The following is a 13182-nucleotide window of genomic DNA, read 5'->3' on the forward strand; positions in this document are numbered from 1 at the left end:
TAATATATTTATGGTTTAGACTAAAATATAAAAAATTTTTTGATTGCTTCTTTAGTAGTATACTTGACGCTTCGTCACTGATAACTGGAGATATATACATTTGAAATTAGGGTCTAATAAACCCCACCTGAGTACTAGCGTCATTTTTTTCACCGGAGTATTGAAAGGTTAATTATATGATTTATATGATTAATAGTACTTAATAGGATAACTTTATCGTACTATAATTTTTTCACTTTATATAACAGTGTTCTAATTTATATGATATTAAATTAAAATTATAAACATTAGTATTAGATATGATTTAACCTAAATTCTCTATGATATAGATAAAGCGATTGGTGAATTTTACATTATTTCTGCATAAAAATGTGTGATATATTTTTTTTTCCATCCAATTTATATAATAAATTACTTATAATTATAAAAGTAATATAAAAATTTTAAGAGTAATAATATAGATAATATATTAATGAAGCTAATCTTGCCTGTAAGTTTAGCATTGTACAACTACCTGAACAAGGTGGGGCACTTTAGAAAAGACCAATTTATCATAAAATTAAAGTTAAAACTAATGTTGGCACTCCAGCGGTAACTGAAAATTATACTCCATATCAATTCATACTAAATTTAAGCAAGTATTTATGAAAATCAAAAACTTTGTGAGGTATAAATCAATGTCAAACTAATTATAGAAAAGGTAAGATCTTTGTAAATATCGTTAGAAATCAAAAAATTTTAAGCAAGCATGTTATATTTTTGATAAATCATTTTAAATTTTGATTTCAAAGACGATTTATAAATATTTATATTTTTTTTGTTTGTGGATCTAAATAATGCCCATACACGTTTTTAAGATATTTTAAGGTATCTGTCAAAGTGAAGGTAAACACAAAATTTTACACATTTCTGTTGAACAATGGACAATAAAGCAATTATATTGCTAGGTGGGCCAGCTAAAGGTAGTATTGCTTATACAAAATTAATATATTCTATATTTCTGTAGGTACTCGCTTTAGGCCTCTTTCACTTCATAAACCGAAACCAATTTTTCCTATTGGTGGGGTCCCGTTAATTTACCACACCATTGAGTCCTTATCTAAAGTTAACTTTATATTCGAGTGTTTAATATAATATATTCATAGGTTCCAAATATGAAAGAGATTATTTTATTAGGATGTTTTACTGATCTAAATGAAATTGAAAAATTTATTTACATGTGTGAAGAAAAATTTAAAATTAATATAAAGTATTATTGCAAAAATATTAAATACAAATTAAATTAGATATTTAAAAGAAAATGAAATAATGGGTAGTGCTGGGGGGATTTTTAAATATAAAAAAGATATTTTGTTGGGTAAAGTTGACAATTTTTTTGTGATAAATGGTGATGTTCTTGGTGATATGCCTTTTAAAGAAATGCTGAAATTTCATGATAATTTTTGCAATCAAGAACAATATATAATAATGGGAAAATATGTAAACATTATTATAATAAATTTATTTATATATTTAATAGAATGACCCATCTCAAAGTTTCAATTATGGTTGTATAAGCTATGATGAAAAAACTAAAGAGGTATTAATAAATAAATAATATGATTTAGCACTATAATAAATAATTAACAATTGTTTTGGTAAAAGAGTAGATAGTGATTTGTGAGCTGTAATTAACCATTGAGTTATATATAAAAATTACAAAGTTGTGGCAATTTTGTTATTTTTAATATTTCCACATATCTGAACATTTTTTCCTCACATTGTTTTTAATAAAAGAATAGTTTCATGTAAAAATTAATTGAAATTGGAAATATAGAAGAGATTTGTTAAAAAAAATGTATGACTAACAGTTTTTTAGTGAATATAAAATTAAATTTTTTATATGAGGATTTGGAATCTCCTAATTTTATATGATTTATTGAGGGCTATTTCTAAATTTAAAAGATCTGATTTGACCATAAATTTATTCCAGTATATGTAGAATACTTATCCTAAAAATTTAAAACAATTTTTGCATGAAATTTTATATATTTTTTAGAACTGTACCAATCCACATATTTTTAACTTATCTGATCCAAAATTTTTCACCAATCTGATTCAATATTTTTTGATGTTTATTCAAAACCAAAATTTTGTATTCAATATTCATGATATTTGCTATAATCTGATATTTATATTGATTTTTTTACCATCCACCTTTGAACGAAATGTTATAAAAAAATTAATATTTTCTATGCAAAAATAAGAATTATGCATTAATTTAATTTTAATATTTTTATTATAAGACTAAATTTAAAAAAAAAATAATTATATTCCCTACAATGTGATAATTGAATTTTATTTTGAACATTATACATGTTGATATGAATATAAAAATTATTATAATATAAAATTATAATTTAGATTTTTTAAAATAAAAATGAGAACCCTTCAATTTTATGGCTATATAATTTTCTATGACTAGAACTATCTATATCCCTTAAAAATTCTCTTTATCTTTTGTAAAATCTCAAATGCCAACTTAAAAAAATTTTATATTAAAAAATGATAGTTCTTAAAAAGTATGAATAATAAATAAAATGGGCCAGTTGTTATTTGTAAAAAGAGATTAGAAACCATTCTTTTATTATAAAAATAAATATATAATTTGTTGAAATATTAAAATAATGTTAAATAAACTTTATATAAATATACAATCATAAAATAACAAAAAACAATCAAAAGATTGAATCAGATTAATTTTTGATTTTTTAAAAACTCTAAATATCAGCCCTTAATCGATATTTAATATTGGCACACCCCTAATATTTTTAATTTACATGAAAAATTTATATAATATTTGTAAATTTGAACAGTTCTAAGCAAAATTATCTCTAATTTGCTGTCTAATTACTCTATATATGTTATAATACCAGGGATCCAAACCGAACCTGAACGGCTAAAAAATTTCTAGCTGAACCTGAACTGAACTGCTAAAATGCCTCTGAACCGGTTCAAGCCTCATGATTTTATTCTTATAAAATAATATGTAAGTTATTATTAGTATATTGAAAAAATTTCAATTATATTCAAATTATTTTAAAGATTAGAATCAATCACATTTGATTGATAAGTGTCGGTCATAATTTTTATAAACTTTAGTATATTGTCATTTTACAACATTTTTTAAATATATTAAGCTTATAAATTATAATGCTTAGAGAAAAATTAAATCCAATATATTATTATAAATGACACATCAAATCTGATATCATATTGGCAGTGTCGGCTACCTAAGTTAGTGTGGAAAGATGTTTTTTAACAATTAAATTTATATTATCTCCTTATAAATGTAATTTGAGTGAGACGAATTTTGAAAATATATTTATTATGCGGCTTAATAAAAAAATTTTATGTAATTGTTCTAATTAAAATTAATAATTGATATTTATTTCTTATATTTATAAATTAATTGTTATTTTATAATGTGCAATTAATAAAAATGAAGGTTTTTTGTATGTTTTTTTAATTTTAATTATGAAATAAAAAAAATTTTTTTCCCTATACATAAGTCGAATGTAGGTTTGAATACAAAAACGTTCAAACCGGGTTTTAGAGGTTCAAACCGAACCGATATTTAGATTTTTTATGAACCGAACCTGAACCTTGAACCGTTATTTTTATCCGAACCAGAACTCGAACTGAACCGATATTCGCTTCGGTTTGGATCCCTGTATAATACATTTCCTATCAAATTTGGTTTTTTAGATTGGGCAAAGATATGATATTTATCTAGCCTTTGCAATATTAATTTTGTCACTATCTTCAATGCCATAGAACGTCTTCTCATGAGTTCTCATAAAAAATGTTATTCAGCTGATGACAAAATCAACACATTTAATTAAATGTAGCTCCATCAGATAAGATAAATATTTTTTGACTTAACCTCAAATTCACTAATTAAAATTATAGTCTTTGAAATAAATAAACAGTTGTCGTATTAGATTCAGAAGCAATGACATAATATACATTCCAACCTTTTGCCATTTATAAATATCCACACTTTTGCAAACGATATTTTGCAACTCTGATTTTTGGTGTCAAAAAAAATTGAAAGAAAAGGCTTATATAATATTAATTTGGTTATAATTTTAATCGAGCCATTTTAAAAACCGGGCTTTTTAACAACACTAGGGCTAACCCTGGAGAGCAACCTGATAAAATTTAATACTGAACATAAGACGGTCACCATATTTTATTTATATTCTTTCCCCTCTTTTTAATTAGTCATTATTTACTTAATAATAAAATGGCCGTCAAATTTATTAAGCAATAGGCTTTTAATATATTACAAATAACGTGAGAACTGAGAAAAGTAAAAATGGTTGATTGTATATAAAAAGAACTAAAATAAATTTTGGCCTAACTTTGACATATGGAATCATAAAAATTATTGTAATGGGGTTGTGAAGTATATGGCCCATTGGGTAACTCCAAATATTATTGGTAATTTAAATTAGAAGTTGGTGTTGGCTAGTCAGTAAAATTTTCGTAAATGTTTTTAAAAAATCCTGTATAAATTTTAAATTTTTTTTGCAAAATTCCAGCCTGTGAAAATATTTTGCACAAATTGTTTAACTCAACTCAATTTTGGCCTAGCCACAATGACTATAAATAAACAAAATCAATATTTAATTAATATAAATGCTACATTTTATGTTCTCTTCATTATGTTGAATTTACTGTTTCATAAGTCTCTTGTATGTTGTGACTTCATGGTTTTGCCACATTAATTATTTTCATTGACTCACGCCACATAATTAACAGACCATCATTTACTGTTATTGTCATTTGTTCAGACACTTGTTATGAGCTTGTTTTTTTTGGGAAAGCCTCTACCCAAAGCTCATTTGTAAGTTTTTGAACACTATTTTTTTAAACTTTCTATTTCATAAGATAATGATCTCATTGGAGCATCAAAAGCTGGTTTCTTTTTCTCATAGCTCAAATTATGGTTTATCTTTTATTTTTAATATCTTGAAAGATAATAGGAGGGTTTCAATCGGTATCTGTCTTCAGATTTGGATTTAATAATAGTTTGGGTGGAGGATGGCGGTTAAAATGGTTGCCCTTGACTATGTCAATGCTTTAATCATGATCTCATCTTAATAGTTTATATCAAACTATAAATTTTATTTCTATATTATTAAGACCTTCTATTAATTACGTTCTTAACTTCTTCACAATCATTGTATTCTCTAAACTTACCCTACATATTAAGAGACCATTATCGGCGACAAGCTGTTCTAATTATCAATTGATATTAAAAACAATTCTTATCTCAGATGGGATTAAAAATCTTTTCTTAATAAATTGCACATCTACCTATTTTCTATCTAACTACGAATCAATTGTAGTTGAATAAGTTCCCATGCTTTAGACAATTGTCTAATAAAGCAGATATGTTGGACCTAAAACAGTACTGCTAGGAAGTGGCTAAGGATTTAACGAAAATTGAACGAGTTTGTCCAACTACAAAAATTAAAATAAATTAGAATAAATACGAGGTGAATTCAATAAATATAACTGGCTAAACGGGGTAAATTAAACATTTCATATTAACTAAATGAAATATTAAATAAAATATATTATTTTGGTTTATTTTATTATCTAACATTTTCACGCTATTAATCCATATAAGCTTATAGTTATATTATATCTAATTCAATATTATTAACCTAAGCTTATTTATAGCTTTTCAAACCCTCACAGTATCCTTATCAGGGCATTGAACTAAATTGGAATAACCATTATAAGAGAATAATAAAAGGAGAGAAGAGAACCGAATCACTGATTAGAAGTATTTTTAAACTGGTTTATAACGGTTTTAAAATTATATTTATTAAAAGAAATAGTAATATATACATATGGTACTATCTAAGTCTGCTATAATATTATAAATTACATATAGATTCTACACTTTGTGGAGAAACCTTTGGAGTTTTCTTCGAATGTTATAAGTTGTGGCGCCTACCTTTTTACTTCGACTATATTCGATCATTTGCAATCCGCTCTCACAAATTCCTTAAAAACTGGAAATGAACTTATTAATACTAGGAATGACTCTCAAAATTTTAATAATCATACTCTGGATATGAATGAGTTAAAATTTATTACAATACCCATTTTTTTATATTATATATAAAAATTGGGATTTCTGATTGGCCCATTACTAATTAACCCTTTATATCACTGATGCAGCGTTTTTACTACAAAATAACACCCTTTGATATCATAGAACATACCACCTCTTTTAAATCTTATTCTTAGTTATTTGTCAAATTTATTTTTTATTTACTCTATAACTTTGAGATATTTTAAAAATACGTTGATATAAAGGGTTAATTTCAATATCATTTCTTTTATTCATTCTCTTTATTTTTTATTATGCCAAATATTAATTTAGTACATTTTCAATTCCATAGCATCTCTAAATTTTTTACACCTTAAGCTTTAAATATATGTTCCCTCGACTTCCTCCTGTCGTATAAAATTTGAATCCAAAACTTCTGAAATTTTTGTATATAAGATACAATAGACCTTGTACTTACATATTTGCGTCTGACCCGCCCAAAATAGAGTTGGACCAAGCTGACCTTATTTTATTAAAGATCATTACAATTTATATAAAGTAACATTGCTGCAGAGCCACACCAAACTAAGGTAGTAGCTAATGACATATGTAATAGTGTTTTAAAAGTTACCCTAGAAAAATAACTAGTTGCAGTACCGTTTTTAGTTACATCCTTAAAAACTGGTTACATTTTTTTCAAAAGTAATTATAACTAGTTATTGCAAGTTACTTTATAAATTATTTATATAATTCATCATTTTTAATATTAACATCTTATTGTACAAGATAATTTTGTCAAATTTCATTTCAAACGATTGAAATACAATTTAAATAAATTAATAATTGCACTGAAAAAAACTACTGTCTGACATTTATTTCCAATGATAAAAATATCACAATATAATTTTTATATGCGCCAAAAATATGTATAAATAACACTACAATATTTATTTTACATAAAATTTGGTGTCAATATAATATCGCTTGCTAAAAGGTGTGCTGTCCTTAAATATATGCTTCCCCAATAGACCAAACAAACATTAATGAGAAATTATATTCAATAAAGAGTCATTTAAAATTTTGAAAATCATTATATAAAGATAATGAAAGAGATATATATATATAAATTTAACACATTTTAGAGTTACCTGGAAAGTAATTAGTTATCCTTGTAATTATATTCCAAAATATAACTATATTCGCAAAAATATATAAACGTACACTTTAACAAGACTAGTAATTATAATCATGCTACTAATTACTTTTCTTAAATTTAAATAATTTTTTATGAAAAACATTAATGATTGCATTCATATTTTATTATATAATTTTTGGCGGTAATATAATGAGATCTAAACAAAATAAAGTAAAATCATTAAAAATATCTTAAGCTCTATTTGAATAAAAATTTGAAGTGTAAAAGTCCCGAGATTTTCTTATAATTTTTTCAAATTTGAAAGATTTACGTCTATTACAAATCCATCAACCATTTTGAACCTAAGGTACTTTTATCTACAAGATATAATAGATTGAATCACTATGATAGAAGTTTATCAATTAAAATGGGGTTTTGAAGTTAATCGGATAAAAATATCATAAGAAAGAAAACCGCCAAATGAAAAAATTACCATATCCAGGAAAAAAATATAAAATTACCAGAAGATTTGGTAAAAATGTTAAAAACGGTAATGACAGAATCTCTATGTATTGGAGAAAATAAAAAAAAAATTTTTTTTTACTTTTATTTCGAAGAAATATATTGTAAAATAAATAAAATTATTGAACTCGATCTGGATCCAGGTTCAGGGAACAAATACGGTTAGGATTTATTTGCCTAAATTATATGGGTCCCCTTCGTATAGGTTCGGAAAAAAAGGTCTCGAACTCTTATTTTCTTTAGATAATCGTTTTTTATTAAATTTCATGGGGAACGGAGCTCTCAAATGTTCTTCTTCTCCATAGTTGCAGGCTTTTATGTCTGAATATTGACTAAATTTATATTTAAAAAACATTAGTAACTGGCAAAACGGCATCTTCTTTTTTCTAGCCTTCATTATTATAACGAATTTCTGAAATTAAATATTTTGATTATAACAGTAAAAATAAAATAATGGTGTATGATTGGCTACTCTTCTAGTATCCTATAATAATAAATAGGAGTTAGAAACTCTATTTTATTACATAAAAATATATTTAAAGTTAATTTTGAGGGTTTCCCTAAGAATAATATTTCGGTTCTAACTAAATTCGACAAAAAGTAGAGATAAAACTATAATAATCAAGTAGCCATATGTTTAAATAGTTTAACCTTGACTTGAACGAAAGAAAATGGATATAGTTGCCAAAGAGATGCACCATGATGGAGATAATTGAGGTTGGATTGGGAAAGGATGACGTATAAATATGGATAAGACTTTAAATCTTTAATAGTGTAGTTTGAAGGCATAAATGATTATTTTATGTTAATCTTTTATTAAAAATCGAGTAATCCGAGATTTATATATATAAAAAAAGATCCAATGCCAGCTCCGAAACAGGGGACAATATCAGTTGTATAAAAACACCATCTCATTTCCCTTATAAATCGGTTAAATTGTCATTTGAATTGGACATTTTTCCTGAGCTAGCTGGTAAATCTGGACATCTTTTTGGATATATATTACCCCAAAATACACCTTGGATGCAAATCAAATCTTCCAGGTTCATTTTTAATAAATTTGAAAATTTCATTCGAAAATATATCTAATTGGGTTACATATCATTTTTAATATATACAATCGTTTTTTAAGTTCTGCCATTTACGCAGATCAAATGATTTTAAACCTTTATACTAAAAATCACCCGGAGCTCCTGGCCATTAATTCAAAATCTACTTGCACTGTCATAGGCAATGTATTTATTCATCCAACAGCTTCTGTCCATAATACTTCTGTAGTAAGAAGAATTCTATTTTCATTGCTATATACAAATTTACTCCTTTAATGTATAATTTATTACTCACCATAATTAGATTTTTCAATAATTTTACTGCAATTAAAAGTTTTTTTCCATTTATTTGAATATCAGATTTTACCAAATTTTTCGTCTTTTGAACTCTTATGTTAATTAAAACTATCACAATAGTTAATGAATTTATTAAATTTTAATTTTATAAGTTAGGACCTGATGTGTCCATATGCGCCGGCGCTATCATAGGCCCGGGAGCCAGGATATCTCATTCAATTATTTGTGATAACGTCCATATTCAAGTAACTTTCAATGCTAATGGCTCCTATTTACTCGCACAGAATTTAAACTGAAATGCTCAGAAAAAAATTATTAGCAATGCTCAGATAAAAAACTTAATACCCCAGAAAAAAATACTAATGGCTCGTGTATAAAACTAAAACGCTCAAATTAAAAAATGAATCTTTCAGAAAAGTATATGAAACGCTCAGAACTAATTACTTAATTTCTCATAAATATTTATCTTAGTACCATTGATTTTAAGAATCATACATTTCTCCCCCCCCCCATTGTCCTCATAGTCCTTGCCGGTTCCTCAAAATAAAAATTACTAAATGGGGTAAATTAAACATTTAGGCATCTTTAAAATAATGCCCATGTTTGAAATGCTAGAAAGTCAAAATGTCCCTAAAGACATAGTGACGAGTTAAAATTACAATGTTATCAGTAGATCCTTATATTAGCTTTTATAAGATATTGAAATATTCTTAGAATTTTTTAAAATTTTTAATCCCAAACCTTACCATACTAACTATGAAGAGATTAGTATCAATATAATCAATTGATCTTCTTATTAGCTTTTATTTGATACCATATCGACATATAAACACACCCCTCCCCCCACCCTGGAGAGATGAGTATTAATGTAATCGATTAATCTTTGTATTTAATACCCATGATATTTTATTATGCACATTTTAACCTTCTTACCCCTCCAACATCCACATGAACACATAGAGGGATGAGCATCAATTGATCTTTGCATTAACTTTCATTTGATAACCATGTTGGCATATATATTATTGATTCCCCCCCCCCTTCCCCCATACTCAACAAGTACCCTGATGAATTGAGTGTTAAGTATCAATGCAATCAATTTATCTTTCATCTGATACACATGACAAGATATTATGCATATACCCGGCCCACCTTCCCTGTTGAATATCATTTTATCTTTATATTAGCTTTCATACCAGTCAGGATATTATTTTTAAAAAATTCCCAAACCCATGTATGATTCGAGAACATGGATTTATAAAGCTCAACAAGAGTATAGAATAATAATATTCAACAATTCATTTGATTAACTTTCATTTGTATATAAAATACTTTAATAGCAAAAATTTTGAGCGATTTAGTTTTTCTTTTAACTTTACAAAATCGTCCTTGATTTTAAGAAAAATATCTGTGAGACTCAGTATAAATCCTTAGCCTTAAGTATTTTTTTAATTCTGAGTAATTAAGTTAAAAAAAAATTCTAAGTGTTTCAGTTTTTGTTCTGTGCGATAATATAAGTCCTTATAAATTCTAACTTGAAAATTATATTATATTTTTAAATAAGTTTTTTTTATGCATATAATAGAATTTTAAGATAAATGTTGGGTTTATCAACCAATTCACAAAATTTTTAATTAGGACCATGCTTTTGTTACGTGCAGTATTATTGGTTGGAACTCCATAGTGGGTAGATGGACTAGGATTGAAGGAACAGATTGTCGAGATGATATATCAATTCATTCTTTATTTAGTCCTCAGGGCAAATTAAATCCTTCCGTTACTATTATAGGTTTATTTTTTTGCACTTCTTGATTATATTTGATAAATAATTTTATAATCATCTGTCATTTATTATGCAACAATATTAAAAATTCAAAGTGGTTTAGTTAAGACAAGTGTATCAGTAAAGTCAAGGAAGCTTTTTTTAGAAGATAAAACTAAACATTGTTGTTAGTTTAATATAATATATATTCTTCAAAATTATAAAAAGCGAATGACGTAGACGTGCATTCTGAATTGGTTGTTTTTAACGCAATAGTACTGCCTAACAAGGAATTAAAGGAATGCACACAAAACCAAATCGTTCTTTAAGATAATTTATCTAAATTATACTACATCATAAAAATATATAAATTTAAGGATCATTCTTTTAAATAATTTTATACAATTAATTATACACCTTGTGCCATTGATCTAAGTTCGCCCCTTCAGATTAATTTGTGATTCTGGCATTTTTATACAATTGTTATAAATCGACCCATTTTATAATTTTATATCAAGTAATTAATATGGAAATGTTTAATTTAAAAATTACATTATACACTACACATATAATAATTTTATACGATTATAAACCTTGTGTCATTGAACTAAGTTCGTCACTTCAGATTAATTTGTGATTCGGGTATTTTTATACAATTGTTATGTTATAAATCGACGCAGTTTATATATTATCAAATAAATTATATGGAAATGTTTAATTTAAAATTTATATAAAATATTTATGTAATATTAGAGATATAAAATTCCCTTGGTAGTATATAACTACAAAATATAACTCGTTATTTAATTTTTTTTTATTGAATAACTTTATTAAATTGGTGGAAATAACAAAAATTAAAAATAACAAAAATACGCTGAACATATTTTTTTATTGAATAACTTAATTAACAAGAAGCATGTTGTAAATAAATATATATTAAAAATTCATGTGATGCATTTGAAATAGTAGCAGATTTTCATGAGATGCTATTCAAATAGCATAATCATCGCTTGATATTGATAAATCGAATCCCAAACTCTTTTTCACTCTGATATATCAATTTTCGGACTCATTCTTTATTAAATTTCCTATGTTAGAATGAAGCTTCCCAAATGCTGTCCAAACTCTTTCTGGCCAAGCAAGAGTGGTATTGAAAATTATCTTAGATTTCCATCATATGAGAGGTTTGGTATGGATCGAGTTCTTCCATTTGCCAGTTCCTTTATAAGTGTTCTTTTGAACGATATTTTAATAAATCCACAATTTTTCCGATAAGCGGATAATAATTCCCCGAAAAAAATCTGGAAAATTATCCTTTGGAAGATAATTCATCGGGGAAAAATTTTAGGAAAATTATTCCTCGAAAATAAATTCCCCCTTTTTTTAGATTTTAAATTAAATATAAGGAAAAAATTACCTGAATTTTTTTAAAATTATCAAAACGCTAAAATAACAAAAATATCTAAAAAAAATATATATGTATTTTCTGAACGTTGAGTATTCTCGACGTTTTAGGATTTTTTTTAAGCATTATTTCTGTTTTAATTCTAGGCGATATAGGGTAATCTTAAAATATGAGAATTGATAAATCGGTTGGTAGCTCTTATAATTTAATAGATAGCATAAAAAGCATAGATTAATGGCATTTTGGAAAGAAAATATCATAGATTTAACAAATTTTTTCTTAGAAAGAGGGAGGTTATTTTCATAATCTACTTTACTTTTCATCTAGATTTTAATAGATATTATGAAAACAGATCATTTATCCATATTATACTTACCATGAAGTGGGGGAGGCATTTCCAACCCACACGCCACTAAGGTTAAAAAGATATATATAACATTAAATGAGAACACTTCTTTCCTTCTTATGTTTATATAAGTCTAAATTCCGGACAAAAATAAATATTTTACAAAATTGTTTTTCAAGTCAAAGTTTAGAATTAAGTGGGGTACATTATAGGGTGGAATAATCGATCAGTAATTATAGATAACAAGAAACATAAGATATGGGAACTAATATAAAAGATTAGGACGGAAATAGTCGTCGATGGGCAAAATCGGCCAATGGATTATTGGGACCTACACTCCCAAAAAATCGTAGTTATGAAGCAAAATATTTTGAAAAATTTAGTATTGATATTTTAGAAGAGAGAAGGGACTTTTACCTAATTTTCTCTCTTTATTTGGAGGACATATCCGTTTTTTATATTATACTCAGTGCTAATAATCACCTCTGAAATACATGTTTTTTGAATAAAATGGCGGATTTTTTTTTAACTTTTGGCAGTATATAATTTTATTA

The 13182-nt window shown here is 25.8% G+C and overlaps 1 protein-coding gene across 2 annotated transcripts; it reads left to right on the forward strand.

Annotated features, from left to right (window-relative positions):
* Positions 1-811: 811 nt before the first annotated feature.
* Positions 812-11547, forward strand: LOC135923812 (mannose-1-phosphate guanyltransferase alpha-A-like). Of its 2 annotated transcripts, none has more exons than XR_010571275.1 (11): positions 812-962; positions 1007-1104; positions 1146-1249; positions 1287-1479; positions 1520-1579; positions 5951-6141; positions 8627-8812; positions 8902-9046; positions 9268-9360; positions 10701-10904; positions 11106-11234. XR_010571275.1 is itself a non-coding variant. In XM_065458761.1 (11 exons), exons 1-11 carry the CDS (start codon positions 920-922, stop codon positions 11204-11206), a joined length of 1365 nt encoding a protein of 454 aa, XP_065314833.1. In that variant the 5' UTR covers positions 813-919; the 3' UTR covers positions 11207-11547. The 2 variants fall into 2 exon arrangements, 1 of the variants encoding a protein (XP_065314833.1); XM_065458761.1 differs by having other exon boundaries at positions 813-962; positions 10754-10904; positions 11106-11547.
* Positions 11548-13182: the final 1635 nt, after the last annotated feature.

The sequence above is a fragment of the Gordionus sp. m RMFG-2023 genome, chromosome 2 (genome assembly GCF_954871325.1).
Source record: "Gordionus sp. m RMFG-2023 chromosome 2, tfGorSpeb1-WG-v2, whole genome shotgun sequence".
NCBI classification, from domain to species: domain Eukaryota; kingdom Metazoa; phylum Nematomorpha; class Gordioida; order Chordodea; family Parachordodidae; genus Gordionus; species Gordionus sp. m RMFG-2023.

Bases quoted from the DNA above. Each gene is read 5' to 3' on its own strand.
- LOC135923812 (XM_065458761.1), top strand. From the start codon at position 920: ATGGACAATAAAGCAATTATATTGCTAGGTGGGCCAGCTAAAG. The intron at 1,480-1,519 runs GTAAACATTATT...TATATTTAATAG, and splicing joins ATATAATAATGGGAAAATAT to AATGACCCATCTCAAAGTTT. The intron at 9,047-9,267 runs GTAAGAAGAATT...TAATTTTATAAG, and splicing joins CTGTCCATAATACTTCTGTA to TTAGGACCTGATGTGTCCAT.